Source organism: Caretta caretta, chromosome 16 (assembly GCF_965140235.1).
Source record: "Caretta caretta isolate rCarCar2 chromosome 16, rCarCar1.hap1, whole genome shotgun sequence".
Lineage (NCBI taxonomy): Eukaryota > Metazoa > Chordata > Testudines > Cheloniidae > Caretta > Caretta caretta.
Window position 1 is genome coordinate 19,871,907 of NC_134221.1, and position 27,797 is coordinate 19,899,703.

The 27,797-nt window shown below is 49.6% G+C and overlaps 1 protein-coding gene across 7 annotated transcripts in view; it reads right to left on the reverse strand.

The window, feature by feature from the left end:
* GPSM1 (G protein signaling modulator 1) overlaps positions 1 to 27,797 on the reverse strand; it is a 214,140-nt gene that overhangs the window by 44,832 nt on the left and 141,511 nt on the right. For all 7 annotated transcript variants that reach the window (XM_048822354.2, XM_048822352.2, XM_048822351.2 and 4 more), the window contains exon 10: positions 3,253 to 3,323. In XM_048822354.2, coding sequence (XP_048678311.1) covers positions 3,253 to 3,323 — 71 coding nt within the window. The remainder of the gene's footprint in view (positions 1 to 3,252; positions 3,324 to 27,797) is intronic.

Here is a 27,797-nt window from a genome sequence, read left to right on the forward strand (position 1 = left end):
TTTGAGTGCTGTCAACTAACAAATGGGAACTGGGACTTTCAAGGATATCACCCGTTTGTAGCGAAAGCACAAACAATCCTGCACAAACATCTTGGCATAAATCACTGATGCAGCCCGTGAGACAGAGACAGTATCTTCCTCTACACCACCTAGCACATGGACCGCGCTCAATAAGGATAATAAACAGGGTGCAAGGATTTCCTATCGGGGATTAAGGCTCAGGAAACTGAGGAGAACCCAGCAGCTTGGTCACATTTCAAACTACTCAGCGAGAGAAATTACCAGGTCAGGCAGACGCACGTGACTCAATCATTCTGAAGCAACTCCCCAGAAATTTGATTCAATCACTTTAATTCCATCCGTAGTGGGTGTAATTGTGATAGGAAAAAACCCATTTACCCTACAGATAGTAATAGGCATCTCTCTGATTTGCAAACACAAAGGGTCCTTAGAGCTCAACAAATGAATCAGCTACTGTAGAAGTAGAATCACTCCCTTTCCATCCACTTGCTTCCACACCTAGGGAGATATTCTTCCCTTTCATAATATACATACATCCTCCAGGAGCCCAGCACACTATTTCACTAGGAGGGTGGTGAAGCACGGGAATGGGTTACCTAGAGAGGTGATGGAATCTCCATCCTTAGAGGTTTTTAAGGCCCGGCTTGACAAAGCCCTGGCTGGGATGATTTAGTTGGGGTTGGTCCGTCTTTGAGCAGGGGGTTGGACTCGATGACATCCTGAGGTCTCTTCCAACCCTGATCTTCTATGATTCTAAGTGACTTGCACAAGGTCACAGAGAAGGTCAGAGTCTGGAAGAGGAACCAGTTTCCTAGTCCAGTGTCCTGCTCATTGGATCACGTAACCTCCATTTCTGGAAATAAAGCTCCTCTCATTCCAACCCTCCATGCTTTAAAAGAAAAAATCCCTACTAATACCTCCGCCCCAATCACGGGCTCCTGCTCCTTACTTCCCTCCTCCAAAATGCATCCACCTTCCCTCCCTCTCCCTGTCTAACAAACAAACCATCCCTCACTGGCCTGTCTACTCTGACACGTGGTTATTTCTGCCGTGTGGCTGAGGCTGACAGGGGTGTGCCGGTGCAGGGCAGCGTGGAGGGGTTTGACGCTCAGTGCTTCCAGTCCTTGGGCTACACGGCACTGTGCTTTTCGCTTGAGCACAGCACCTGAATGCTCCAAGAACCATATTCAGCCTTAGCACTTGCTGGTTCAGCTGGAACGTCAGCTGCAGTACGGAGCGCTTTTGCTGCTATCGTCCTCCAGCATACATATCTTGACTTTAGCAAAGCTTTTGATATGGTCTCCCACAGGGGTAACTGAAATTTAAGGCCCGCGTTATACAGGAGATCAGACTAGATGATCTCTTTGGGCGTTGACATCTATGAATCTGTGAAAGTGATGGAGGGATTGACGCAGGAAAGGGCAAGAGAATTAGGCAATGGGGTGGAAAAGGGGCTGGAGAGATTGAAGAGATGAGACAGAGATGTGAGCTTTAATCCGATCACGCTTCCCCCACTGGGAGCTCAGAGCGGATGCCCCCCTCCTGGGCTATAATCACATTCCCATCAAGTGGGCTGAAGAGCGGAAGGGACAATGCAGCTGAAGAGGCTGCCAGGAAGAGACCAAAATACACTCTCTCCTCAAGGGCCACTTAAAGGAGAATGGGAGAACTCAGCTGCTGCCTGCTGACAGCTCCCGTTTACTCCAGCCTCCCAGCAAGATCTCTGGAAGCTCATAATCCTGCCTGAGGGCTCAGCTATTACACTGAAGCCCGCAGCAAGCCACACATCAGCGAGAGAATCCCCAAGGCCATCAGGTTACTCAGCACTAACTATCCCTCGGATGCTCATTCAGACGCCTCTCTGATCTCAGCGCCGCGGCCTGGGCGTCACTGCTCCTGAGTCAGAACAGCAGTCTGGATGCCGCGCTGGCGGAGGCTGGCACCATTCATGCCAGTCCAGCTCCAGAGCTGGATGTGTCCCGGTCAGTGGCTGGGTGAATTAAAGGGGCAGCTATCATGTCGGGGACTCGAGAGGTCTGGGGTCAGATTTACAAAGATGTTTAGGAGCAGATGGACACAGGGGTGCTGGAACAGTTTTCATAGTGGGGGTGCTGAGAGCCACTGCACCCACTGTAAACCACTTCAAGCCAGGGGGTATGGTAGAACCCCCAGCTCCAGCACCCACGGATGGACTCGAGCAGAATTTACAAAAGCCCCATAGCAGGTTAGGTACCTGATTTCCACTGAAAGCCAGTGGGAGTTAGGCACTTGTGTAAAACTCCACTAGGCACCCATCTACATCTTTAGGCGCCTAAGTAGCTTTGGAAATCTGGTCTTTGCTTGCTAGGCCTACCTGACCCGTGACTCGCTCTGCAACCTTGGGTGAGCCACAGCCCCGCGCTGTGCCTCAGTTTCCCCATCTATAAAGAGGAGGGGGTGATAATTCTGACACACCAGAGATCTATGGATGGAAAGGGCTATCTAGATGGTAATCACTACTGCAGATTACATTCAAAGCAAAGGAGACTGCTGCTGGCCTGGGAAATCTCCACAAGGCAAGGGAATGGCCTGACCCCGTGACAAAGGCAATAATTGCCAGCAGAATCCCAAGAAGAAAGGCAATGGCCTGGGGAAGGTTTCACAGGAAAATTAAATTTTTCCCGAAGATGGGAGGTTTCAGCGTCTCCCAGCTGGCTCAGACACGAGCCTAAGCACGAGAGAGAGACACAGCAGAGAAGAAACATGCCTGGACCCCACATTTCCTCTGAAGAAGCCACTGGCAGGAAAGCCTCAGTGCACTAACAGAGCAAAACCCTGTGGTAATGAGAAGGCTCCTGCCTTTGGCCTCTCATTCCACATTCACCCTGAAGACAGCCCTGTCCCAGAGTAAAACGGACTGAGATTGGCCACCGAGAGCCAATGGGGTCTAAAGTTAACTCTGGTCTTCTCCAGGAAGGATTGTTTTCCAAAAAGTGTAGCCATTGGTTTGTCAAATTTCAATTAGGTGCCTTTTTTAGCTCGATCAGCTGTTCCTCTCCTCCAGGCTCCCTAGAAACCGTCCTTGGTTAATCCCAGCGACTCTAGTGATATCTACTAATTGCATATGTCCCTGCAGATGAAGTCATCCAATAAACCATCATAGAGTCCTGCTGATATTTAATCTCCTAGGCCAGCCAATGTGAATTTGGTTGTCCCGCCTCCCTGCCTCCTCTCACAGACACCTCTGCTTACCTTTTCAGAGGGGAACTTCAAGAGGTCTAAACTGTCCATGCTGTTCCTTTGGATTCTCTTAGGCCTGGCTCCTGAAAAACAACAACACAGACTTTATGCAAGTGGCTGTCACCTATTGTCGGTATTAATGTCATGCAGATAAAATTCAATCCACAGCAGACCCCAGCTCCTGTTAACTGGAGTGATACAAAGTCAACAGGACAGGATGTTGCAGCCGGGCTGTCCTTGAGATTCAGAACATGTTTTGTTCCCTTTTGTTCGTTTGTTTTTTCAAACCACTATCGCAGTTCAGTTAGTAACAGCTAGAGTCACACGATGCCAACCTGGACACCATGCCAGCATAGTGCTACAAGCCTAGAATCTGAGCCAGGTGCTCTGTAGCAGTGTTGCCAACCGCAAACATTAAAAAAAAGAATAAAATCAAAAGTTTCCCCCCCCAAAATCATGAGATTGACTTAAAAAAACATGAGATTTAACCAAATAATATGTTTGGGGTTCTGTTTCTTTGCCATCTGGTTTTGAACCTTTGGGACATGCCTGGGTCACATCTTCAAGCTTCTGTCCACAACCATGAAGGCTAGAAACGTAAATGAAAGCTGATAGACTTACAAGCTAACATGACTCCAGGAGCTGGAGCATCAGGAAAATACACCACGTACCTCAAGATTGACAATAAAATCATGAGAGCTGGCAACACTGAAGAGAGTGTCTGAGTTTCCAGCAAATTCGTTTTATTAAACAATTACATCAAGAATATAACGGATGAAAATGGATTTAGATTCTAACTGTAGAGTTCTAGATTTAGATTCTGACTCCCCAAACTTTCCGTCTCTCTCTCTCTAACATACTTCCTCTTGCCTCTGCACTTCCAATTAGATACATGCAGCATCCCTCATTATGCCATAATCATCCTGGCTGGGAAAACTCCTGGCACAAGTCCTCCCCCAACCCTTCCGGCTCTCCCCTCTTCTCAGGAGTCTAGGTTTGGGTGGGAACCATGCAACATTCAGTGATTTCAGGTGGCAGAGATGCTAAATTTAGAGGTTTGGGACCAGTTTTACCTGGAAGTTTTCAGGCTTGGAAAACAAAAGCCATGCCAATTCCTGAGAATGGAAACGCCAGAGCTTTGATGGTTGTGACAGCAAATTCACCAAGAGCAAAACTATTCTGATTTCCCACAGCAATGCCCATTAATAATCTCAGATATCTGTATTACCATCATGCCCAGGTACCCGGATCAGGATTGAGGTGCCATTGCACTGGGGATTGCACAAAGCAGAGAGCAAGGTACATTCCCAGACTCAAAGAATTTACACTCCAGTTTAAGACAAAATGCAACTAATGCCTGTAATAGACAGGCTAAATGGCAGCAGGAGGGCTAGATAATTGTGGGGAAGCATAGCAGCATTACGCTTCTACAGTAAACAACAGCCCCAAGCTGAGTCCAGCTGCACTGCGAGCCTGTGTGTAACCAGGACCAGGGCTCACACTGGGACCCTCATGGTCTGCAAGTCTCAGCTATTCTAGGTGCACCAAGCCTGAGCTTCCCTCTAGCTATTCTGGAAGGAGCTGGGCTGAATGTCTCTTGGGCACACTCAGTGCACGGTTTCCATATGATGAGAGGACAAAGTCCAGATAACTCTTGTTGTGACCAGCACTGTAATAAAATGTGGTCTAGTGTATGGTAATTTCATTTGACTAACCTATATCTAATTGCACCACCCCTAAACCCTGTCCTGTCAGCCTAAAATACTTAGATTATTACAGTCCTAAAGCCCCAGTTCAGCAAGACACTGACACACATGTTTAAGTCCATCTCTATTCAGCAAAGCTTGGCAACACCTGCTTAGTTTTAAGCATATGCTAAAGTCATATTAAAGTCAACAGGAATTCAACTCATGCTTAAAATTGAGCACAGACTGATGGACTTTGCTGAATTGGAACAGTTTGTGGAATTGGGAAATTAAATTTCTCTAGAGAAAAGGATTTTTTGGTTAGGCTTCAAAGCAAAGAGTAACCACCGAGGCAACCACCATGTCCCTCCAACAGGGAAATCTGTCACCTTGCCACAGCTGCAAAGGCAAGGCCAGTTTCTCAGCTGGCGCTCGCTCAGCAAAACAGGACTCTGTCCCGGAAGTCAGGCAGTTGGCCAGGGTTCAGCCACAGAGCTCGCCCAGCTTTTGGGCAGATGGGAAGAAGGGCCTCTGTTACTCTGAGCAACTCGGGTAGGGCTAATTGGCTTTTGCAGTGTTTGCTTCCATCCCTGCCTACTTTTGCTGAGAGACTTTGCAGTGCCTCAGTATCTGAAAGCATTAATCACCAGTCGCAGCATTTGCACTCAGAACATGAACAGGGACCAAGTAAATACATGCTCGGGTCAAATTCTCATTGGCGTAAACTGACAGCTCCACTGACACCAAGGGCATTGACCAATCTATACCATCAGAGAGTTTGGCCCACTGTCTACATAGCCCCTGTCATCTAGTCATTTTAAAGCATTTTGCAAACACAGCCCAAGCCCCTCCTTGCTCCCTGCCCCAGGACATCACTGTCCCTTGGAGCCTAGACAGAGCCGAACCGAAGGTCACACAGCAAGGGCCTGGCAGACCCAGGAATGCTCACTCCCAGCTCTGACCACCAAGCCACACTCTCTGCCTTCTCACAAGTCATCTTCGGGCGCTGACAGAACGGAGGGGAGAGGCAGTACCACCCAGGCTCCCCCGCCCCAAATCGAAGTGTGCTCCTCCCATCCCAGTTCCAAGAGTTACCTTCCAGGAACCTCCCATTAAAAACAAAAGGCATTGTTCGTACAACATTCATTTCAGAATAATCTTTCTTCTGCATCTGCTGTGAAGGTTGCTCCCTGATATCCAGGAGTGCTTTGCACCCTCTAGGTATCAGCGAGACTCTGAGAGAATCTGGACAGGACTATTATTTCTGCTCCTAGAGATACTCTCTCTGGGTGCATCTGTATAAACAGGGAGTCCATATGTGAGTTGGGAAATAGAAGGCTGGTGTGGGGGAGGGGCGGTGGTGTTAAGAACCACTCAATAAAGGTGCCCACAAATCTCCACAGCTACCTGAAAGCTGCTCAAGGCACTGAACTTTCCTTGAAGTAAGCTACAGCCTCCTCCATTATGTGCAGCGAGGGGTTTGGAACCAAGATCATTATAAACATTTAAAGCAGTTTCCGCATTTTGTTCTTGCAGAAGCAATGCCTCTGAGAGGTGAAGTCCAGTGCTCTAAAGCAAGCGTGCATCACGGTGAAAACAAAGAGCAGTGTGTCTTATAAGATAAATAGAAATAATTCCTAACAGCCTAAAGAGTCGTTAATTATACACCACATCCTCCGTGCTTGAGTGTATTTGCAATAGCATTAAACCGTTGCAGATAGAACCATTAATCTTTGATCTGACAAACGTACCTTTCCTTTGTTACTTTAATATATGTATTCAGCGGAGACCTTCCCAGTAATTGGGGCGTAACACAACAATTTGTTTTTTCAGTTGTGGCAGTGTGTTCTTCCTTTATTGCCACTAGGATTTCAAATTCATCTGAGGGAGAAGTTAAGAGTTAACAAATACAGCTTCCAAACAAACAGGCAGACTCTGTATCTATTTACCTGGGAGAGAAATTAAAATCAGTTATGGGGCCAAATTCTGAACTCAGTTACGACAATTTTGCCACACTTCCATTGAGTAATACCTTACTCTGCAAGCAGCCCCATTCACACTACTCAGTGTGAGTAAAGGTCTCAGAAGCTGGCCCTAAATTTGGAGTAACTCCATGGAGCTCATTGGAGTTTCTCCACATTACTCAGGGGTGCAACCAAGACCAGATTGTGGTGCCTTTAATCTTTGTATCACCCTCAGCCTCAAGAATAGCAGAGAGACTTCCATACTCACCTAACCACTGGGAAAATGTGAATCCAGCTAATTTTCTATTACGGACCAGGGCATCATTTCAGATGGCTCCAAAGTAACTTCAGGGTGCACTCAGTCCCGTCCCCACAACCTCCACCAGATTATTTTTCCCCAGAGATATTTGTAACAGCCTAATATTCAGCAAGAAAATGACACTCTCTTACTCTCTCTTTCCTCCACTGATCAGCAGCAGCAGCCCTGGATGCAAAAAATTGAGCAACTGAAAACCTGTGTCTGTTACTCTGTAGTTTTTTTTCTTCTCCCCTGTATTTATTGGCATGTTTACGAAGCCCATTGCAGACTAACGGAAAACCTCAGGGGCATTTCTAAATGCTCTCTCTGTCTTTACAGTTTGCAGAGGTCTTTAATCTAGCAAGTTGAAACCTTTTTGTGAACATCAGCTGAGCAACCTGACTGACTGTATTCATGGCTTTTTTTTTTTTTTTTTTTTTTTTTTAGAATCTGGGTTTGGGTTTTTTTTTTTTTTTTTGATACTCAAGGTCATGGGTTGTTTTTTTTTAAAATATTTTTTTTAAAATATATCCGCCTTATGAGCTAAATAGCTCGATTAACCAATCAGAATCTCTCTGGCTTGACAATTTGGGCCACGTTAAATGTTTTTCACATTTTGTTTTTTTCATTTTATAAAACCAGGTAAGTCCACCACCACCTGATCTTAAAGCAGGCAGACATGAGGGCCTTCATAAAATGATAAGCACAGAGAGACATTCTCTCTATGCACATATTTGAGCTATACGCATAAATACACCCCCTCTCTTTTAAACCACCTCATATCTACAAACACCCCTGTTCTTACCTCTTTGCCTCTCTCTCCCTCCCACAGTCAGCCCCCCATATCTACCTATATTGAACACCCATGCCGACCTCTCTCTCATACACACATTCTGTATTTCCCTATATTTATACATTACTCTTCACAGCCCCCACCACCTTAGGGAGAGTTAAAAGCTCTCCTGTTTCCTGGAGTGACTGAATTATGGCAAGTAGGTTCCAGCTTTGCAGGCCCTGGATTCAGTTGTTTACCAGAACTGACTGAACTGGAAAATCCTGCCTTTTTCCTCTCCAGTGTCCAGGGCAGGCTTTGGGAATGGCTCCCCTCATCGGATAGCAGGAACTTCACTGCTCAGCATCTGGCCCGTCGGCCTCTTGGTGACTTTGCATGAGGCCGTGAAGGAGAAGGGGTCTGACCCACGTCTGCAGTGCAGGAATCCAATGTGACACACTGGAACGCACGCTTCCGCTAGATACTCTCCAGTCTCGTTGAAGTAACATTAACAGGTCAGAATCACGGTACGTCTTTGTCTATTGACGGGAGAAGCCAGAGGAGCTGTTTAACAACAAATGCACGCTTGCCCTGCTCCAGCGCCTTCTGCACACGGCTATGAAAGCACTTTGTGAAGGTGGATATTGGCCCCATAAGATAGCTGGGAAAGTGAGACCTAGGAGGTTCAGTGACTCACCCAAGATAATGCAGGTAATGATGGGCATTGGCAGATCTGGGTGGGTGGAACCCAGGATGGGAGTAGTTCAAGCTGCTGCAACTCATCCCTCTGGTACTTCGAGACGCCGCGGCACTTCATGCTGTTGCTATTTGCCCTTTGCTGGCCACAACTAACAACCTTCACACAAGCCTTTCAAAGCGTGCTCTGTTTGTGTTTGAAAGGGGCAATATATTTATATGCATACGTGGGACATTGACAGACATGTATTTTATGGAAAGCTTTCTAATTTTGTAAAACATTAGGTCTAAACTGAATGACCACATCTGGGGTTTTAATTTGCCACTCATTGATGTTGAACGGGATTTCCAGTGCTGGGTTTTCTGCAGTGAAATACTCTAAATGTGGAGATGGACTTTAGAAGAAGACACTTGGAAAAGATAAATTATTTGATTTTAAAAGGCTTTTTATTGCATTTGTGTCCAACCAAAAAAGAGAGAGGCCCCAGTTCTGTAAATATTTACACATGAGTAACTTTACGCATGTTGTGAGCCACTCTGCACATGTGGGCAGGTCTGCCTGGTTCGCTAAGATTAACTTTACTCCTGGGAGTACTCACATGCATAAATTGGGACCATTACGAGAGACCCACTTTGCTCGGAATTTGACTCTCAAACAAGATTGCAAGCGTTTTATTCTCTGCTCATCTTCCAGGAAACATATTGATTCACATACTTCCCTGTGGAGAATGGGATTTAATAGAACGTGTGTGTGATTAAGGAAGCACACATGACATACAAGGAAATACTGACAGTATCATGAACGGCTCAAGATTTGCTGTATTTTTGTATACTCCAGATATACAGAGACGTCCTGAAGAGGGGATTTTTCAGTCTGGATTAAGTTCATGTTACAGTTCAGGTTGGAGGAGGCTCAAGGCTAGGATTCACATTCAGTGAGTTCCGAGTTGTCTCGTAAGATTTCAGCTCCAATGGTCCAGTTGTACTATTTATTTGTACAACTACTGTGGGCAGCCTATATAGGGGTAGGCACTGTGCATACACACAGCGAGAGAGTCCCAGTTTTACACTCCAAATAGACAAGAGAGAGGGGAAGTCACTTGTCCAGGATCACACAGCGGGTCGGTGTCAGAGCCAGGAATAGAACACTGGTGCCCCAGTTCCCCACCCCAACGCCCTGTCTGCTGTACCCTGTTGCTGACGCTACAGCAATTGATTTCACCAGAGTTTCACCATCATAGGTCGCAGCTGAACCACACACAAGGAACAGGCCCCACCTCTTGGCTTTCAATGTGTCCTAGAAACAAAACTAAAAGGGTCAGTTTGGATCAAGGGATCAAACTCCAACCACATGTGAGCTGTGGATGCAGAGGGGAAAGGGGGAAGAGTAGAATATGTGAGGTTCTCTGCTAGCATGGAACACGGAAGCGGTCTACAGCCCTGACCCAACAACCTAATCTGTGCAGCCGGGGATCTGTGATGTGTTCCACCCAGAATAGGACGTACAGATCCATACATGTCAATCAGTCTGCAGGACCAGGGACTCTGATTTTATCAGCAAGAGAGAGAGAGCCCCAAATCAGAACCCCAAATCTGAACACTAAGGTTGGATCCAAAACCCTGGATCAAGCCTGCCACTGCAGTTTTGGGTTGGGGTAACAGTCAAAGCCAGAAGTTACCAGTTCTCCAGGCCAGATGCCAATAAAGTCCAAGGTGGCAGGCAAATCCTGAGGTCACATCTCACAAGATCACCACCAAAGAGGCTGGACATCAGTAAGGATTCAGCCTCCAGCGTGAATGGCAGCTCCTTAGCCCATCTCTATACATGGTACAGCCATACCAATGGTACAGCCAATGCAGCCATTTCAGGTTAGCAGTTTCGTTGGCCCAGCCATATTGCTGGTGGAGTAACATTACAACTGTGACCAGGTAAGGTTCCCTCATTCCACCTACCCCTACAGATGGAGACTGGCGTTTATGTGGTGCTTGCTGTAGGATCCTGAACAACAGGTGGAGAATGGGGAGAAAGCACACACCTGTAGGGGGCTGTGGCTCTGCACAGAGAAGGCCTTCTTCCATCTCATCAGCGCTCAGTGACAGAGGGAAGCATTTATGGGCACACCGAAAGCTGTGCTGGCAAATTCCACTGGTAACGTGCCATGGACACTCTTTACTCTGGCAAAAAGGCCAGCCAAACAGGAAGCACCCTTTAACTACCCCCTTCAGTGCCAAGGTTTCATCCCACTGCTTCTCAATCCAAAGAGTGTCCCTTTTTCATTATAAGGCTTGTTTAGCATGTAGGTCATGCACATGCCATGCTTTCCACCCTGGGCAAGAGGCTATGGAGTGAGACGTTGGGTTTATACCACAGTGCGGCACGAAGGATGTGTGATTTGGGTCTTCAATTGAAACATTCAGCTGAGGTCGCACCTGCCCTGTTTCTATGGGAAGGTCAAGATTCTTCCCAAGACGCTTTTCATGAAAATGAGGCACAACCCCTGTGTCCACCTTGCAGCCGTGTCAGTTGCTGCCACAACGGCCATTGAACAACCCGGCAGCACTGCAGGTCACCCCGAGCCACGGCTGCGCTGGTTCAAAGCGCTCTCTCAAGCGTGCAATATATGGAAGGCAAGAAAAAGAGGAACACATTATAAAGACGACAAGAATGAGGCACTCTGCTTCCTGGTGGAAACAAGCCCCACCCGCCGTCCTCTCCCGCTCTTCCCTTCGTACAGCGCCATTTAATCACAACGAGCTGGGGAGGCGGCATGCTGAAGGGAAGGGGTCGGCACTGACTCGGAAGGAAAGAGCAATAACCAGCACTGCTTCCCGAGGCACCGGCATTTCCCAGGGACGTCTCCCAGCAGCCGGGCCCGGACTCGCTTGGCTCGCGAGACTGGAGTCACCGGTGATGCGCGGTTGCCGTGGTAGTAGCTCAATACGAAATAAGACGTGAAACGACCAGGAGGGGAAACCTCTCTTCACCACCACCCGTTAACAGGGATTTTCCTAACCGTGGCGGTGAGACACCCCACCTGTAACCCAGCCGCACCCGGAGTTGCTGTGCCCCCGCGAGGTGAGCGGCGGCTGGGACTGCAGGGCCAGTACCTGACTGGCACCTCGGAGATGTAAGGCTTTGATAAGATCCCGCAGAACGCGTGTAGTGGTGACTCGGGGAGCTGTTTAAGGAGCTCTCCGTGAGATGACATGTGCTTTGATGACTCCTAGGCTCCCCCACCCTCGGGGAGCTGCCTCCTCCATCCCTGTTAAAGACAAATCAAAGCCCCCTCTAGAAAAGTAACGAGCAGCAGTTCTATTTGTGGGACAGGGACATGCCGGGCCCCTGTGGGAAGGCTGCACCAGATGAAACCTGACAGCAAAACTCCACAGAAATCCAGTCTCTAAAGGCTACAGGGCTAGGATGTTCTTTTGCCCTCCCTCTCTCTGGCTCACGTGGCTGGCTCAGTGGCTTGATCCAGTGCCACCCTGAGCACAAGAGCTGCCCTACAGCGTCTCCACAGATGAAAACAAAACACGACAGCTGTTGGCTTTGGCCCTCGGCACCCTTCAACGCTCACTCTTTCAGGAGCCATTTCTCTCTCCCTCGGGGCCCGATCCAAAGCCCGATGAGGTTAATTGAAAGACTAAAAGGGGTAAAAGGGATTCAAGGGATTCTGTGGGCGAGATCATGAACCCCAAGTTTTTGAAAAACCACACACAAAACAGGCCCTGTAAAAGTAGTCTCGGCTTCGAGGGGTCAGAAGTGCACGCTGAGACGTGGTCTAGTGATTGGCATGCACGCAGCGCGGCTCTGATCTCTTCTACTGACACCTAACCAGGGAAATCTGTGTCAAGCTAATACTCCATCATTACAGCAACCTCTTCAAAGCGGGTGGGGGCGAGCACAGCGGTGGGTGGGGGCGGGAGCCTGCAGCAGGAGCAGCAGCTCAGTTAGGGCTTTAATTAGTCTTCAAACACATAATGAGTTCGGCTGCTGTAAATCCACTTGACCTCTCATATTAACAACACACCTCCCCGTGGCTCACAAAGGCTGGCACTTGCTTTCTCAAGCACTGCTGCCGTGAGATAGCACTACACAAATACTGGTTATTTACAGTGACCGGGTGCTGACAGGCCTCACAACACAGAAACCGAACTGCTGGCCAAGGCCACTAAACCCCTGTCTCTTGAAGGGATGGCTAAAGTACCTGTAACCATGGGATCGTGACTTTGGGGATTTCCCCGTTTGACGTGGTAATGGCTGCAAGGGTTGGGGGAGGAGAGGAATCCTGGGATCTCCTGGCACTTCAGTGGCTGAGTGTGCGGGGAGAAGGTGCAGTGAGAGAGTGGCGGCTCAGTGGCTTCAGGCAGAACATGACTGGCTCTGGTTAAACCATCTGCAGAGGGGACAGTGCTGGACTGAGCCTCCGAAGGGTTCTGTGCCTGGTGCTAGCAAATATGCCTTGAGTAACCTTCGGCCAATCTCTCTGGGCCTCAGTTCCCAGCCTGTCTAGTGAGGATGATCAATATTCTCTTTCTCCTCCCACCTTTTTTGGACTGTGAGCACTTCAGGGAAGGGACTGTCGCTCCCTCTGGGTCTGTGCAGTGCCCAGCACAAAGGGGCCCCGATCTCCAGCGTGGTCTCTGTCTGCTACAGGAAATAAATCATGAGTGTGCTGGAGCCCACGATGTTCAGAGAACCCAGCAAAAGTTGACTCCCCAAAGCCAGCTGCTGGACTTGGCGTACACAGAGTTACAAACACGAGAACTGGATATTTTCCCTACCCAGGCAGAAAAGACATTTCAGGGTGCGTGTACCAGTGTTTGGGGGCTGCACTAGGCTAGGAAAAATACAGCTCAAAATCCAGTGGATAAGGAAGTAGTGACAAGAAGCATGAAATCAGCCCATGGATAAGGGCCAGGATCAAATCTGGCTGCTTCCCAAGTCTAGTTGGACTCTCCTCAAATGTTGAATTCCAGGACTCTGCATTCTGGGCCCTTTCCTCAACTAATCCGGCTGGGAACATCAGGTATCTGGCCAGTTTCTGCTGGGAAGACAGGCTTCCAATGTGTTTGTGCTGCCTAGCTCTGAAGAGCTGTATTCACTGACATAAAGAACAGCACACAGCTAAGTCAATATCAGATCCTGAATGTTACCCGAAAACTCCCCACGACAACAGCTTTGAGGGGTTTCCCCCCCATGACAAAACTGTTCCTTTACGATAAACAGAATAAATATACAGCCACAAAAATCGCACTTCTCAACCGAGCAGCTTCTCAGCAGCTTGATTTGGCAGGAGATGCACCACAATGTTGTCACCCTAGTTCTACACCCTCCAGCAGCCTGTCTGACAGCTGGACGGACAACTGGCTCAGAATAGCATTAATAATATTTCACAGGTACATGGCCGCTGGGAGCCCATCAGAGCTCAGCAGCTTGTGCGCTCCGGGAAGCCAGCCACCTCCGTGATGGGGGGGGGGAGGGTTGGGAAATACTGGACAGGGCAAACCCTGCCTTTCCACACTGCTGTGAGATCTTTAATGTCCACATGGGACAGGCGGGAATTGAGATGGGAAAGCCTCCTCTGAGCCAGTGAGATCACAGACACATCATCCCCTGTGGAAAGCACATCTGACCTGCACAGAAGCCAAAGAATGAGGCTCTTCAGAAAAGCCACTGGCCTCAGGTATGAAATGATTCCATTTCTAATGGACTCAGGTGTTCGTTAAGGATCCGGTTTCTCTTTCCTTGCAGATAAGCCACCAAGAGAGACTTTCCTACAGAACTGCCCCTACAACCCCCCGGCTGCCCTATCATGCATGGCTTTTCCATCGAGGTTTTCAAGGAAGCAGTTCAAGAAGGAGCAAATACTCTTTTGGGAGGCTGCACGTCTTTAGTGGTCAGAGCAAGGCACTGGGAACCAGGGTGCGCAGGTGGGCAGGGGGCACAGCGGCACAGTGGTAGGCTAGAGGGACTCTGTGCATTGGGCTAGAGGGACTCTGTGCTCTGACTCATGTGCATTTGGGTAAAGCCCTGTGCCTCTGTTTCCCCATCTGTAAAGCGGAGACATCTGGCTCCCAGACAGGGCTGCGGGAGACAGTGGAGGCTTGTTGGCAAAGCACTCTGAAACTCGAGGGAATTCGTGAACCAGAACAGCCCAACCGCAAAACCTAGGCTGGGGGGTTTGGTTCCGGAAACAGGACTCCAGCCAAGCCCCTAACAATTTTGCATGGCCAAAAATAGAGTCAGGATGGAGTCCAAGCCTGGAACGGTAGGGGAATCAGGAGCTGGATCCGAGTCCATCTGGAACCTTAAAAGCGTCCAAGAGACTCGCCTCTGGACTGGGCCAGGGGCCTGGCTGTAGCAGTGCTCCAGGATCCTGCCTGACAGAGAGAATTGTTAGGCCCGTGGTGAGTGGCCCCAGAGGGTGGGGGTGGGAGGGTTTGCTTTGGTTGATCAAGAGCGAGCCCAGGGGCCATTCAAGGAGCAGCAGCGCTGGACTCAGGGGAAGAGACCCTTAGCTCTCATCTGAAATGGGGGGCGTCCTCTTTGGGGCTCCCCAGGATAGCAGGGAGACAGTAAGGTAACCTCGGGGCCCTGGGAGGAACAGGCAGCCCCTGGGCCTGCTGCAGGAGAGCTTAGAACTTCTTACACTGCCATGATCAGCTTGTGGAAAGAAACAATAGACCAAAAAGGAGCTGAGACTCAGCTAAGCAGAGACCTGCTGTAATGAACACGGGCAGGCGGGCGGGGCGGACGGACCGACCTTCTGAGGCAGCTAAACAAGCACAGCGGAGGCAGCTGTGTCCTCCAGACGGATGCAGGGAGGGCACAGCAAACAGCGGCTGGCTCAGGCCTCTCATAGTCCCTGCAGTTCCTCATCCAATGCCCACAACACCAGTCCCTGAAAAGAGGCCCCGACCCATACTCCTGGTGCTGGCATTTCACATGCACTGCCGTGCGTTAGTAACACAGGCCTCTTATTAACCGGGCACTGTCTGGCCAAGGATCAGAGCTGCTTTCTTCACAAAGACGTCAACCTGATGAGAAGGAATCAGCTGCTAATGGGGTGGCGTGCGAGAGAGAGCTCAATAACTGAACAGGGCTGCTGTTTGACTCCGAGGATCCACCTTGAAGCATAGAAGCATCGTAGAGTCATATGCATCCGATGAAGTGAGCTGTAGCTCACGAAAGCTTATGCTCAAATAAATTGGTTAGTCTCTAAGGTGCCATAAGTACTCCTTTTCTTTTTGCTGATACAGACTAACGCGGCTGCTACTCTGAAATAGAGTCATAGACTATCAGGGTTGGAAGGGACCTCAGGAGGTCATCTAGTCCAACCCCCTGCTCAAAGCAGGACTAATCCCCAGTTTTTGCCCTAGATCCTAAATGGCCCCCTCAAGGATTGAACTCACAACCCTGGGTTTAGCAGGCCAATGCTCACACCACTGAGCTATCCCTCCCCCTGCATCCCACACTAGTGCATGATGGGAGGTGGGTAGCGGTGTCAGACTGCGGGCTCCCCCCCGTGGGGGGGTCATCAGTGCTACCCACCCCGGGGAACTCCCACTTGCTGTGCCAAGCAAGTTACAGCTGTCCTGAGGGCCAGCCCTTCTGCTCGCATAAACCAGTGTAGCTAGCACTGAAGTCAATGGAATCATAACAATTAACACCATCTGAGGATCTGGCCTTACTCTGTTCACTGAGATGATAAAGGAGAGACCTCAGTCATCAAGTCGTCTTTATAAAACCCTTTGAGTGATACAGCATTATCCCCTTCTCTGCCGTATTAAACTTTCCCATCAAAGAGGAAGCAAAAAAGTCCTGGAGACAAAATGCCCTCTGCAGTACTCAAGCATTCAGATACTGTAGTAATGGGGCCATAAAAGTACTTAGATGGAGATAGTTTAGAGCCCTCTATTCAAGGGTCTCGAGGTGCTTTGCAGACATTATGGGCTTGCATGTACATAGCGCTTGTCACCCGCAGACCTCAGAGCACTTTCTTGTTATGCCCCTTTTACAGATGGGAACAGCAAGGCGTGGGGAGCTGTTGAAATGATTTGCCCAAGATCACATAGGCCAGGCCTACACTAGAAAAGGTTTGCCAGTATGCCTACACAGGCAAAACCTCCTAGCATAGATGCAGTTTACACCAGCTAAGAAGTCCTTTTGCTGACATAGCTTACACCAGTTTGGTGAGCGAAATAAGCCAAACCGGCAAAGCCACTTTTGTGCATAACTGTGCTAGGCCTTTTGCTGGATTGAAAATGTTGCCCCACCCCCCACCAAAAATAAATAAAAATCACACCACTAAGCGACATTACTATACCAGCAAAAGTTTCTAGTGTAGCCCTGGTTATAACCTGTCAGTTGCAGAGTGGAGCACACCTCCTGGGTGAAACGCCAACGAACAAATCCTTTCCACAGATCAGTGCTAATGCTACATACAATGCAGGCTTCGGGAGAGAGGGATTTACACTACAGACAGGGGATGCACAAAGGCCAGAATCTCAGATGATGATCTCCCCAGGACAGATATTTACCTTGCAGCTATAAAACCCTTGAGAAGATGCAAGCAACCTAACCTCCTGCAGAACATTCCACAGGGAGTATTTCTCCAGGTCACCGCGAGACTGGACTAATCCGTTGTGGGAATTTCTCTTTACATCAATTATTTTTTCTTTACTATAACAAACACAACACAAAAAACAAAACAACCACCCCAAATCATGGCTAGGTGCTTCAAGCTCTTGATAGTGGGACCCTGTGCATCTCTTGTAGGGCGGTGTCATTCTGTATGTGTGAGAAAGAATCATTCATCCTCTCCCCTCAGCCCCAGGCACCTGGCCTGGTGGGTGTGTTCTTACATTTAACGGTGCTGTGTATTTCAGCTAAGAACATCACAACCATGGCCATTTCCCATGCCCTTGGCTGGACAAGGCAACTGCTTACTGAACGTGCAACTTTGAACCGAATACAGCATATACCAAGAAGCAGGTGTAAATGGTAACAGGGCTCTCGTGCTACCATCTAAAGATGGACTCCTCCAGTTCAAAGGTAATACAGAAACTTTTATGAGGGATTAAATATCCCCACAATTATTAGCCTCTCCCAAAATTAAAAGTTTGGAAGGGTTCATCAAAGGTGCCATGGGATGCCATAGGAGGCGTCATCTGGCATCTCCGGCCATATGTACATGCATGTGCCATGGGACGCCAGAAAAGGCATCATCCTGGCTCATCATTCTCTTAGATGCACCAATCCCTGACAGCAGAAGACAAGCTGAGCAATCTCCTCTGACATCTAGAAAAACAAACACATTGGTTTAATTAGCTCATTGCCTTCTGCTGTGACCTAAACAAGACTTGCTGGACTATACACTTATCCCAGAAAGGAGATTTGCTTAAGAAGAGAGGCAACTGGAGCTAGTTATGAAGTAGGCTAGAAAGGGAATCAAGTATTCTGAAACACAGGGTACGTATTTTTAAATGGCATTCAGACAGAATTGGTGCCACTCTCAACTGCGCATCCCAAACAACTGACATCTGAATGGCTTTAGCTAGAGGCTTAATCCCCCAGGAGTATGAAGAATAGGCTTGTGGTTTAACAGCCGGGTAATGAGACGGTAGTATTCCTGCATCGCTAGGGGGCCAGTGCTTTACTGGAAGGTGCGGGGGAGCGGTTCCCTGCCCTCAAGAGCTCACAGTATAAATAAGATCGCCCAATCTAAATATCTAGTAAACAGCTGTTTGATCACCAGAAACCAGACCAGTGTGTGTTCTCCCTCATGCTTGGATCAATCAGAAGTAACTCTGGTGAAATCAAGGAAGTTTCACCAGTGTCAGAGCAGCGTAAGGCGCAGACAGTTGCATGGCCACAGATGAGCTGTGGCCGAGCAGCACTTCCAAAAACCAGGCCACTTATGTAGCTAAGTATAGCGGTAGCTGCGTAACATCAAGCACCTAAGACTGACAGTGCTGGGAGGGTAGTCAGGAAATGTGAATGATCCTTGGGCAGCTGGGTTTGCTAGAAGAGGCGGAGGCTTTCCTCAAGTGAGGGCTAGTAGGAAAGGGTTAAAATCTCTCCAAAGCTCTTGGGAAAAGGTGATTGGTTTTTTTGCAGCGGTGCCATCTTGAATCCCTGCAATTTATCTTACTCTGTCTGAACTGCAGGAATGGGTCTGCCGCCCCGCTGAAGCTATTTGCTACCTGCCCTTGAAATGGGCTGAAGGGAAACCAGTCTGTAAGGAAGCTCGCAACAGGGCAGCGGAGGAAAGTGGGAATCCCCAGACAGACTGGTTGCTTTCTTATTAGTGACACACAAACTCCAGTTCTGCACAGTTCAGCATTCGGGACCAGACGCCACCCAGACAGCTACAAGAGGCCACCATGAGCAGGCTTTGCTTTCCAGGCATTCTGAACAGCTGTCAGGCTAGGGGCAGACGGGCCCTGGACAGGACATTGCTCTGCACAGCTCTCCACATGCTCATCCATCCTCATCTGCAGCATCCTCTGCTGGGCCTCCCAGGGCTTCCCTGTGCAGAACAGATCAGCTACCCTGTTTGCATGTGACCTCCCTGCAACACCAGGCTCTAAACACTCACTGATCACCTGGCCCTTCAATAATTGTGGGCAGTGGCCCCTGGTATTCCTGTCCAGGCCCTCAGCCCTACCAATGCAATCTCGCTGGACTAAGCGATGGTATGGATGAGGAAATCATGCAAGGAGACAAGCGATAATGCTCTCCAAGAGGCCAAGCTGTCACATGCTGGTCCCCTGCTCTGCTTCCCAACCATAACGCTGCTGCTGTCAAGTGAAGTGGATTCAGGCTGACTTGCTGCTGGGCGTGAAAGCACAAACAGTCCTGGAGCAGCTTTCACTTAAGGGATGCACTGAAAAATTCCAGCCTGCTAGCTGGCTGGCAGAGACAGGTCTCTGCCTTCTGTCTAGCATCTCCACCCCCTTTTGACATGACCAACCCCCTTCCCTTCCCATCCCTCTGCCCAGCTGGCAGGTTTCCCCAGATCCATGCCAATTTCCACAAGGGAGAGAACCACTGCTGAGGAGCTGAGGGGAGCGAGAGCAGGAGCTCTGTTTCATGTACCAAAGAGACCTGAGCGAAACCGTGGGGGGGGAGGGGAAGGGGGAGACTTGCGGGAAGCATAGCCTAGTGGTCTGAGCACAGATCTAGGAGCCACAACCTCACAAGTTTTAATCTCTCTCTGAAAATGACTCCCCTCCGTGGCCTTGGGTGAATCATTTAACCCTTCCGTGCCTCGGCCTGCAGAGAGATCAAACTCACCTTCCTCGCAGCCATGCTGCAGGGATTGCGTAATGCCTGCGAAATGCCATGCGCTAAGGCCTGTCTTACTATTTAGAGCAGAGCCTGAAAAACGAGGCTCCGAACGAGCTGTGCCCTTGCCCGGGGAGCCATCTCTCTCCGCCTCCGAGCAGTGACACCCCACCCCCACCCCCACCCTCTAACGGGAGCAGCAAGCATACATTGGCCTGTTTATGCCTCCTGCTCTCTGGATCCCATCCCAGCACAGGACAATGGTTTCCATTGTTGGCAGCTGCCTTGGCTTCCCCTTGCTATTTGCACAGCAGGTTCCCTTCATTTTCTCCAAGAAGCAAAAACCTGCCAGTAACAGGCTCTTAACTTGCCCCTCCCATCACAAGAGGCTCTTTGGCTTCATAGCAGGCGTCCTACCTTGGGTAGAAGCCCCTCTACCCTGGGTAGAAGGTTTCCCGCCTGGCCCCATTTCCCCAGCCTGCTTCTACGAGGCCCATCATCTTCCAGGAGTGAACGGGGCACGTGGTTTCCAAGGCCTGTTCTGCCCTCAGTCACTCTGCTGAAAGTGCCAAAGAGGTGCCAGGTGTGAACACATGTCCATGAGGCACTGAATTCTCCTAGGTGATACCAAAACGACCTACCTGAACCCCAGGCAGAAACTAATCAGATGCAGTATCATTTCATGCATAGAGCTCGAAGTGCTTTACAAAGGTGGGTAAGGCAGCTCCCCATTATAGATGGGGAAACCGAGGCACAGAAACGGGAAGTGACTTGCTTAAAGTCACATAGCAGGTCAGGAGCAGAACCAGGCATAAACCGGAGCCTTCCTACTCCCAATCTGGTGCCCTATCCCCTGGACCATAATCCCCTAGGCCTGCTGGAAACGAGGATGGGGGACTGGAGAGGGGAGGGGATGTCCTGGCTGCTCTTCTCATTCATAATAAAACAGGTTCTGGTGGGGAGGCTGCGTGTGAGCTCCTATCAGAACGCCTGCTCTGTCTGCACACGGCCATTGCAATGCCAGTCTCTAAATCCGCGGTTCTCAACCCATGTTCCATTGTGAGCCACCTATCCTGGTCTCTATGAGCTACGTGGGCCGTATCCACACAACATATATACTACCTGTATAGCCCTGAGGATGTCACATGGGCCACAGCTGTGTGCTGATTGGCCTCTAAATTTTCCACGGCTTTCTGACGTTCTTTGAGTGAACAAATTCTGTTCCAGCCCAGATCCAGCTGGCTGGGTGGTAACTCCCACACCTGCCACCGTGGGAAGACAGAATAACTGCCTCACTTAAACAGAGCCAGTAGGCGCAGCCAGAACATGAGTCACTGCTGCCCCGGGGATGCAAAGTGCAACGCAAGGCAGCCGGATATGGAAAGAAGGCTCAACCTCTTGGCCCAAGAAGCAGAGAAGGTGGGGTAAGGGCAGGAAGGACAGGATCCTGCACAGAGCCATCTCAAAACTGGTGATGGGCCAATCTCAGAAGGTTCGTCTGGGATGAGCCCCGACAAGTGTGGATGGCATAGAAGCCTCCATCCTGAGACCTCTGAAATCAAATGCAAACCTCGTACCGCTTAAAGCAGAGGCAGCACGGTTCAGTGGACCTGGTTCCTATTGCTGCCTCTACCCCTGCCTCACTCTGTGACCTCAGGCAAGTCATGTCACTGCTCCGTGCCTCAGTTTCTCCCGCTCCTCATTGAGGACGAGGAGACTCCTTCTCCTTTGTACAAGGCTTTGAAGCCTATAGGTGTAATGGGCTCTAGCAAGTTCTACGTGTTATTTACTCAGGGGGGACAGGTCCAAGCCCTCGTGTCAGAAATCTCATGAGAACAGGTTCTCTAGGGAGATTCATGGCCTTTCCCTTTCCCCGACACTCACCGATTTTGTGAGGGAGACTCTCCCTCTCTGGGGGGGTGAAATTGTGGTATGGGCCCAGACTCTGGGAAGAGACTCAAAGTCTAAAGGCATCAGTGAAAACAGAAGATGAAGCTCTCTGCGCTTGCCCAACCCCTAGCAATTCAGTGGGGGAGTTTTGGGCAATGGGCCTGGTCAGTTACATTTCTCCAAACTGGTTCCTCAGCCTAGCGGTAACTGGGTGAAACTCTCAAAACCCTGTTATGCTGGAGGCCAGACCAGATGATCTAATGGTCTCTTCTGATCTTAAAGCCTATGAAATCTTGGTTCCCTAAATTAAAATAGAAGTGCCAACCTCTCCTGAGCAGAAGTACTGCAAAACCCTTTGTTTTCCAGTTCTGCTGCATTCAGGCCCACATACCCCTGCTCAGAGGAATGACTAGAGCCCATTTATTTGCTCCGTCTTTGTTCCTCTGGCTTGTTTTTGTTTGTTGCTTTAAGCTCGGCATGTTTGGGTTGTATGACAAGGTCGCTGATTTCACAAGACTTTTACAGCCGCCATCCCGCTCCTCTGGCCTCCAGCTTTGTCTCCACACAGCCAATTGTTCAAGGAATATTAATTAGATCACAAGGAACCCAGCAAGAGGAGCCAAAACAGCAGAAGAGACGGATCAGATGTGAGCCTTTTCCAAACATAATGCGATGCCCATTAATTAGACGTGAAAATAACCAGCAGAAAAAGTCTGTAGTTTGACAATACAGCGGGCTGTGTTTCAGTTCTAGGCCCAGATTCATGGAGACCATAAGTGAGAAACTGCCAGAGGAATCTAGAAAGCAATTCAATTGACTTCAAACAGGTAGAATATTTCTAACAATGCTCTCCCTTCACCATCTGCTGATTTTAGCATCCACATGAATAAAGAGCCACCAAATAACCTTCCCCATGCTCTGAAATGGAAAGGGTTGGGGTGTTCAAAGAGCTTCTCACCACAAGATTTACTGACCCCAAAAAGCATGACTTGTCCCAATGTCAAACTGAGCATCAGTTCTACGTTTTGCCTGCTTCCTGGTACAGACACACATTTTCCTCTGTCTGTTTCCCTTGCTGTGAATTGCTGCTATTAATGGTAACCATGCTTTTATTACACATTGGGACCATCAGAGGCACCCACTGAAGTGCCTTGCAACCATTAACTGAGCCTCACTGCTCCCTTGCGAAGCCGAGGAGCATGATTAACCTCCCCTGTGCATCAGTGACTTCAGCAAATTCTCACAGGGAAGGAGTTAGTCTCAGGCTATGGCTACACTGCAATTAAAACCCCTGGCTGGCTCGTGCCTGCTGACTGGGCTCATGAGGCTCGGGCTAAGGGGCAGCTTAATTACATTGTGGATGTTCAGGCTCGAACTGGAGCCTGGGTTCTAGGACCCTGCAAGGTGGGAAGGTCCAAGCTGCAGCTCAAACCTGAATGTCTACACCACAACTCGACAGCCCCTTAGCCCGAGCCCGCTGGCACGCACGGGCCAGCCATGGGTGTCTAGTTGCAGAGTAGACATCCCCCAAGAGGCAGGGACAGAACCCAGGAGTCTGTCTTCTAATTCCTGTGCCTTAACTACAAGGCCATCTTTCCTCTCTTATTATATACACGCAACTATTGTCACACAGAGTCACTGAAAAGGCACTCATGCTGTGGCATCATTAACATTTACCCTAACAAATCTGAGCGTGTCCTTGACTCTCTTGAAGTGAAAGCTCATCCTTACACAGCACAAATACACCTTTTAGTGACAGCCCACGTCACTATAGTTGTTTCCATGGGTGCAGATACACAGAGAGCTACAAAGACAAATATGCATCTATTCCACAGAGGAATACAGCTCTGCAAAACCTCTGCAGCAAAGGAAAAACCCAGGGGTGGGTTGTCAAAATTCATCTGGTTTGAGGCTTCACTGAAAGTCCTAACTCAGGCCTAGGTTAGGTGATCATTTCATCCACTGCCGAAATGCAGCTACATCTGGGGTAGAACGTGGCAGCTTTTTAAACACAACCTCTAGGGAAGCTACAATTTCTGCTTTAACAGGAGGTGAAGAAGAATGCTGTATCCAATCAGGAAAGCTGCAGCGAGCAGGAAAATAAAGATTAGGCTAATGGGTCAATGCTGTCCCGTGAGCGGGAGCTGGGGGGAGAAGAGACATTGGACCAATACCAGATTTTCCAACTCAGGTGAAAAAATGCTGGCTTTTTTCCCCCCCACAGTAGAAATGGGTCTGTATCAGTAAACTGTAGCCAGATAATCTTCAGCATCCTGGAAAACCCGTAAACCCCACCCCGCAGTCACACCGCACCCAGCTTCTGGTAAAAGAGGGCAAGAAGCCAGGCTTCATAAATTGCCATGTCACTGAAAGAAAGGACCGTATTTACCTCCCCTCTCGGACATGCCCGAGAAGTGCGGTGAAGTCCCTCCTTGGCAGGCCATAGTTCGTTAAGGAAAGCTCCGATCTTTGCCACTGGCCCACCTTTCATTCCCCCTCACTCCCGCGCTCCCCTCAGTCTGTCACTTTTTTATTAAGTGGTTTTTTTTTTAGTTTTTTTTTTTAAAGAACATTTTGTCCTTCTCTTTGGAACAAACCTGACCCTGGAAACCCGATCCGTGGCACCGTTGATGAATGAGGTCATTATAACCTATAAAAGCCTCAAACAAACAGTGCCGTCTGATTAACGCAGCCACTCTCCCGTTCTCTGATAATTAGGCACGTAGACCGGCATGGCTTTCAGTCAGTCCTAAACGCGCTCAGATTAAAGGGGAAAACGAAATCCGGCTTTGGATGCTAACCCGGCCCAACACCAGCCTTGGGCTTGGAGGGGACAGTGGCAAGGTTGATGGGCCTAAGATTTGCTGCCCCTCCCGAGTTCACTCCCTTGCATATTAGTTTCAGTTATCAACCTTCCCCTTCCCCCTCTCTCTTTAGCCCTGCAAAAGGCTTAACCCTTCCAGCACTGGCCGATCTCCAGGGGTTTGAGACCTTGAGGACTGGGGAGCTAGGGGAATGGTGCCAGGGTGTGGGACAGTTTCTGGATGCGGGGAGGGGGAGCAAGCCACCCAATCTGCCTCTCCCTGGTGGGAAGCGCAGTCTTCCTCCAGACTCAGCTCAGCTCCAGTCCTGCGTTCACTTGGGAACCAGCATGTGGGGGAGTCGTATCAGGGAGGCAGGTCTGGAGGGAGGAGGAGTGAACAGCACTAAGTACCTGAGGCCCCAGCTCCGATCATCCTGTCTAGATGGGGAAACGGATCAGCTGAACTCCAGAGCTCTAATTATACATCTCTCCATGTGGACGCTATTTTGGAATAAAGTGACTTTTTCCCCCCACATTGCTTAAACTGCTTCCAATGCAACATGGAAAAAAGAGGTCGCTCTTATTCCAGAACAGCCGTCGGCCCAGGGAGCTAGGCTGGCAGAGCCACAGCAGTGTGATTATACAAGTGCAGCTTATTAGCAACCTCTCGGTTGCTAGCAAGATGCTGCTATTATCCAAAAGTTTCCAGTAAGCCAAAGGCCCGTGCCTGAGACAGCAGCGTGGGGCGGCCCACGGGGACCCGCTGCCTGCACAGGACGTAACAGGGGAGCCCTGGCTGGCATCCAGCGCTGCAGGGAAGGCTGTGGGCAAGGAAGGTGGCAGTGGGGAGGGGAGTCCTGGGGATTCAGGGGGTTGCATGGGTCCTCTCCTTGCCCTCTCCTGGCTGCACTCTGTCCTGGCACCAGGCTCAGCACATCACAGCACTTCCTTCCCTGGCTGCAGCCCTGCAAACCTGCCTGTGGCCAGGGCTTGCCATGGGAAGCAGGAGCTACTGGCATGTCAAATGGTTACCAATAAGCTGCATGGCAGCTGCCAGTATCCAAATCCCATTAACGTTAAAGCGAGTGGGACGGGATCTTCGGCAAGCGTCGCTAATGACCGAAAGTGGTCTTTATCGGGATTCCAAATAACCAGCAGCCACTGTGCAGTTCTGCCTGTCAATTTCCCCACATAGACAAGCCCTGTTATATATACAGTGGGAGCCATCACAGCTGGCTGCCTGCCCACCAGCTGGGATTATCAAACACACCCAGCCCCATCACACTAGAAGACAGACTAGGTCAGGACTGAGGCAACTTGGCCACGCCACATGGGGGCATCTTGCCCTGCTGGGTCTGCTGTGAGGCTAAACATTGCGTCTCAGATGGGCACACAGGCTCTTTTCAGCCACATTCAACTCTGTCGTGGAACCAAAAAACTAGGAAGCAAATTCAAACTTCTAGGTTAATTCCCACCTCCATTCAAAACAAAAACATCTGCCAAAGGGAGGAAGCTTCTAATGAGGTGCTGCAAACAACGGAGGACACGAGCTAATTAATTGACGAACAGAGACGTGAAAGGACGGCTTTGCAAAATGAGGCCAATGGCCTGGTTGGTACGGCTGCAGCATTCCAAACTAGCTTTGAGCACGCTCAGCTCCGCTCCCGTGCAGCACAGGGCCTGAGCCTGGACGAAAGCGTTTGCAGCTCGGGTGCTGTGAATCCTCTGGAAAGGCATCTGGTATTTCAGCTCCAGGCTCCACCTTCAAAATCAACACCCTACGCAAACAGTGATGGCTAATTTCATTTAAGAAACACACTCACACCGCTGTGCGATCCTCTTTCAATCTGTTGCAAATAAAATAATCAACGCGAGAGAAAAGTGTCAGCCCTTATGAGGTCATATTTAATTAACCAACAGCCCCGCCCCCAGACGTTACTGCATGTATGGGGAGAAACAAGGTCTGTTTGATGCATGAAGGATATTGGTGTAAGAGATGCCATGTATTCAGCATTGCTAGATATAAATTATTCTGGGGGTACTTTGACACTAGTTTTTGGCATGCAGAGGGCCCGTTTTCATTGTGCTCTCCAAAAACACGCACACTGCAAGCGCCATCCTTCCAGCCAAGAATTGCAGGGCACCGTTTGGTGACATGCAGTGTTTTCCCCCTCACCCACAGGGGCCTGGGAACAGTGAGACGGTGAGATACAGAATCTGGCTATGAACACAGGCCATGGGGGGGGGTGGGGTCAGACATCCCATTGCCAGCGTGCTAAGTTGTGTCTGCCCCACTTCCAAAGAATAGAAACCCCGAAGCAGAGGTGACGAGAGCTGGTTAGAACAAGTCGCACCAAACAGGTTTTCATCCGCATTTCCCAGTTCGTCGAAACCAAAACCTTCCACAGAGACCGTTTGATTTTGATAGTGTCTCAGGAAAGCCAGGCAGGCTTTCAAAACCTGCCCGGTGTCCTGCCAGTTCCTCTGTCTGGCTTTCAGCAACCCACCTGCCAGGCTACAGGGAAGCCAGGATTCCAGAGTCTGCAGTCCCAGGGGCAGGGACTTCCAGGTCCTGTGGCCACAGGCCAAGCAGCCAGGCAGAGCGTGCCCCGGAGTCATTTCCAGGTCCATGATCTCAGACCCCAGGGCTTCCCCTTTTACAGAGAATTTTACATTTTTCTGTTTATATTCCTAATTGGAATGAAAGCAAATTTGAAACATCAAAATCCTCCATGAAATGGAATTGCCTTTCTACACACACCTCTCCTCCCTCGATCTGCCCCACCCCCAAATCAGCAAGGGATGTGCAGGGCTCTGCTTGGTTACATCCTGGGCCGGAGGTGAAATCAAAGCCCTTTTGTCCCCTGCAACAAAGTCATGCAACATCTCACCTTTTCTCTTGGGAAACAGGGAAATGCCTGTACAGCTTTCAGGGATGAGTGAGGCCCTGAAATGTTGAAGCATGTCACTCACTGCAGGTCAATGCAAGGGCTTGTTGGAGGCTCCTTTCCCAGGCGCCCACGAGTGGCCAGACAGCCAAACAGTGACCACCCTTTGGAAACTTGCTCTGTCACCCAGAGCAGTCAGAGGGCGCGTCGGGAGCTCAGCAGAGTGTTGCCGGAGAGGAAGTAGAGGGTTCGTTGCCCGTCACAAGAA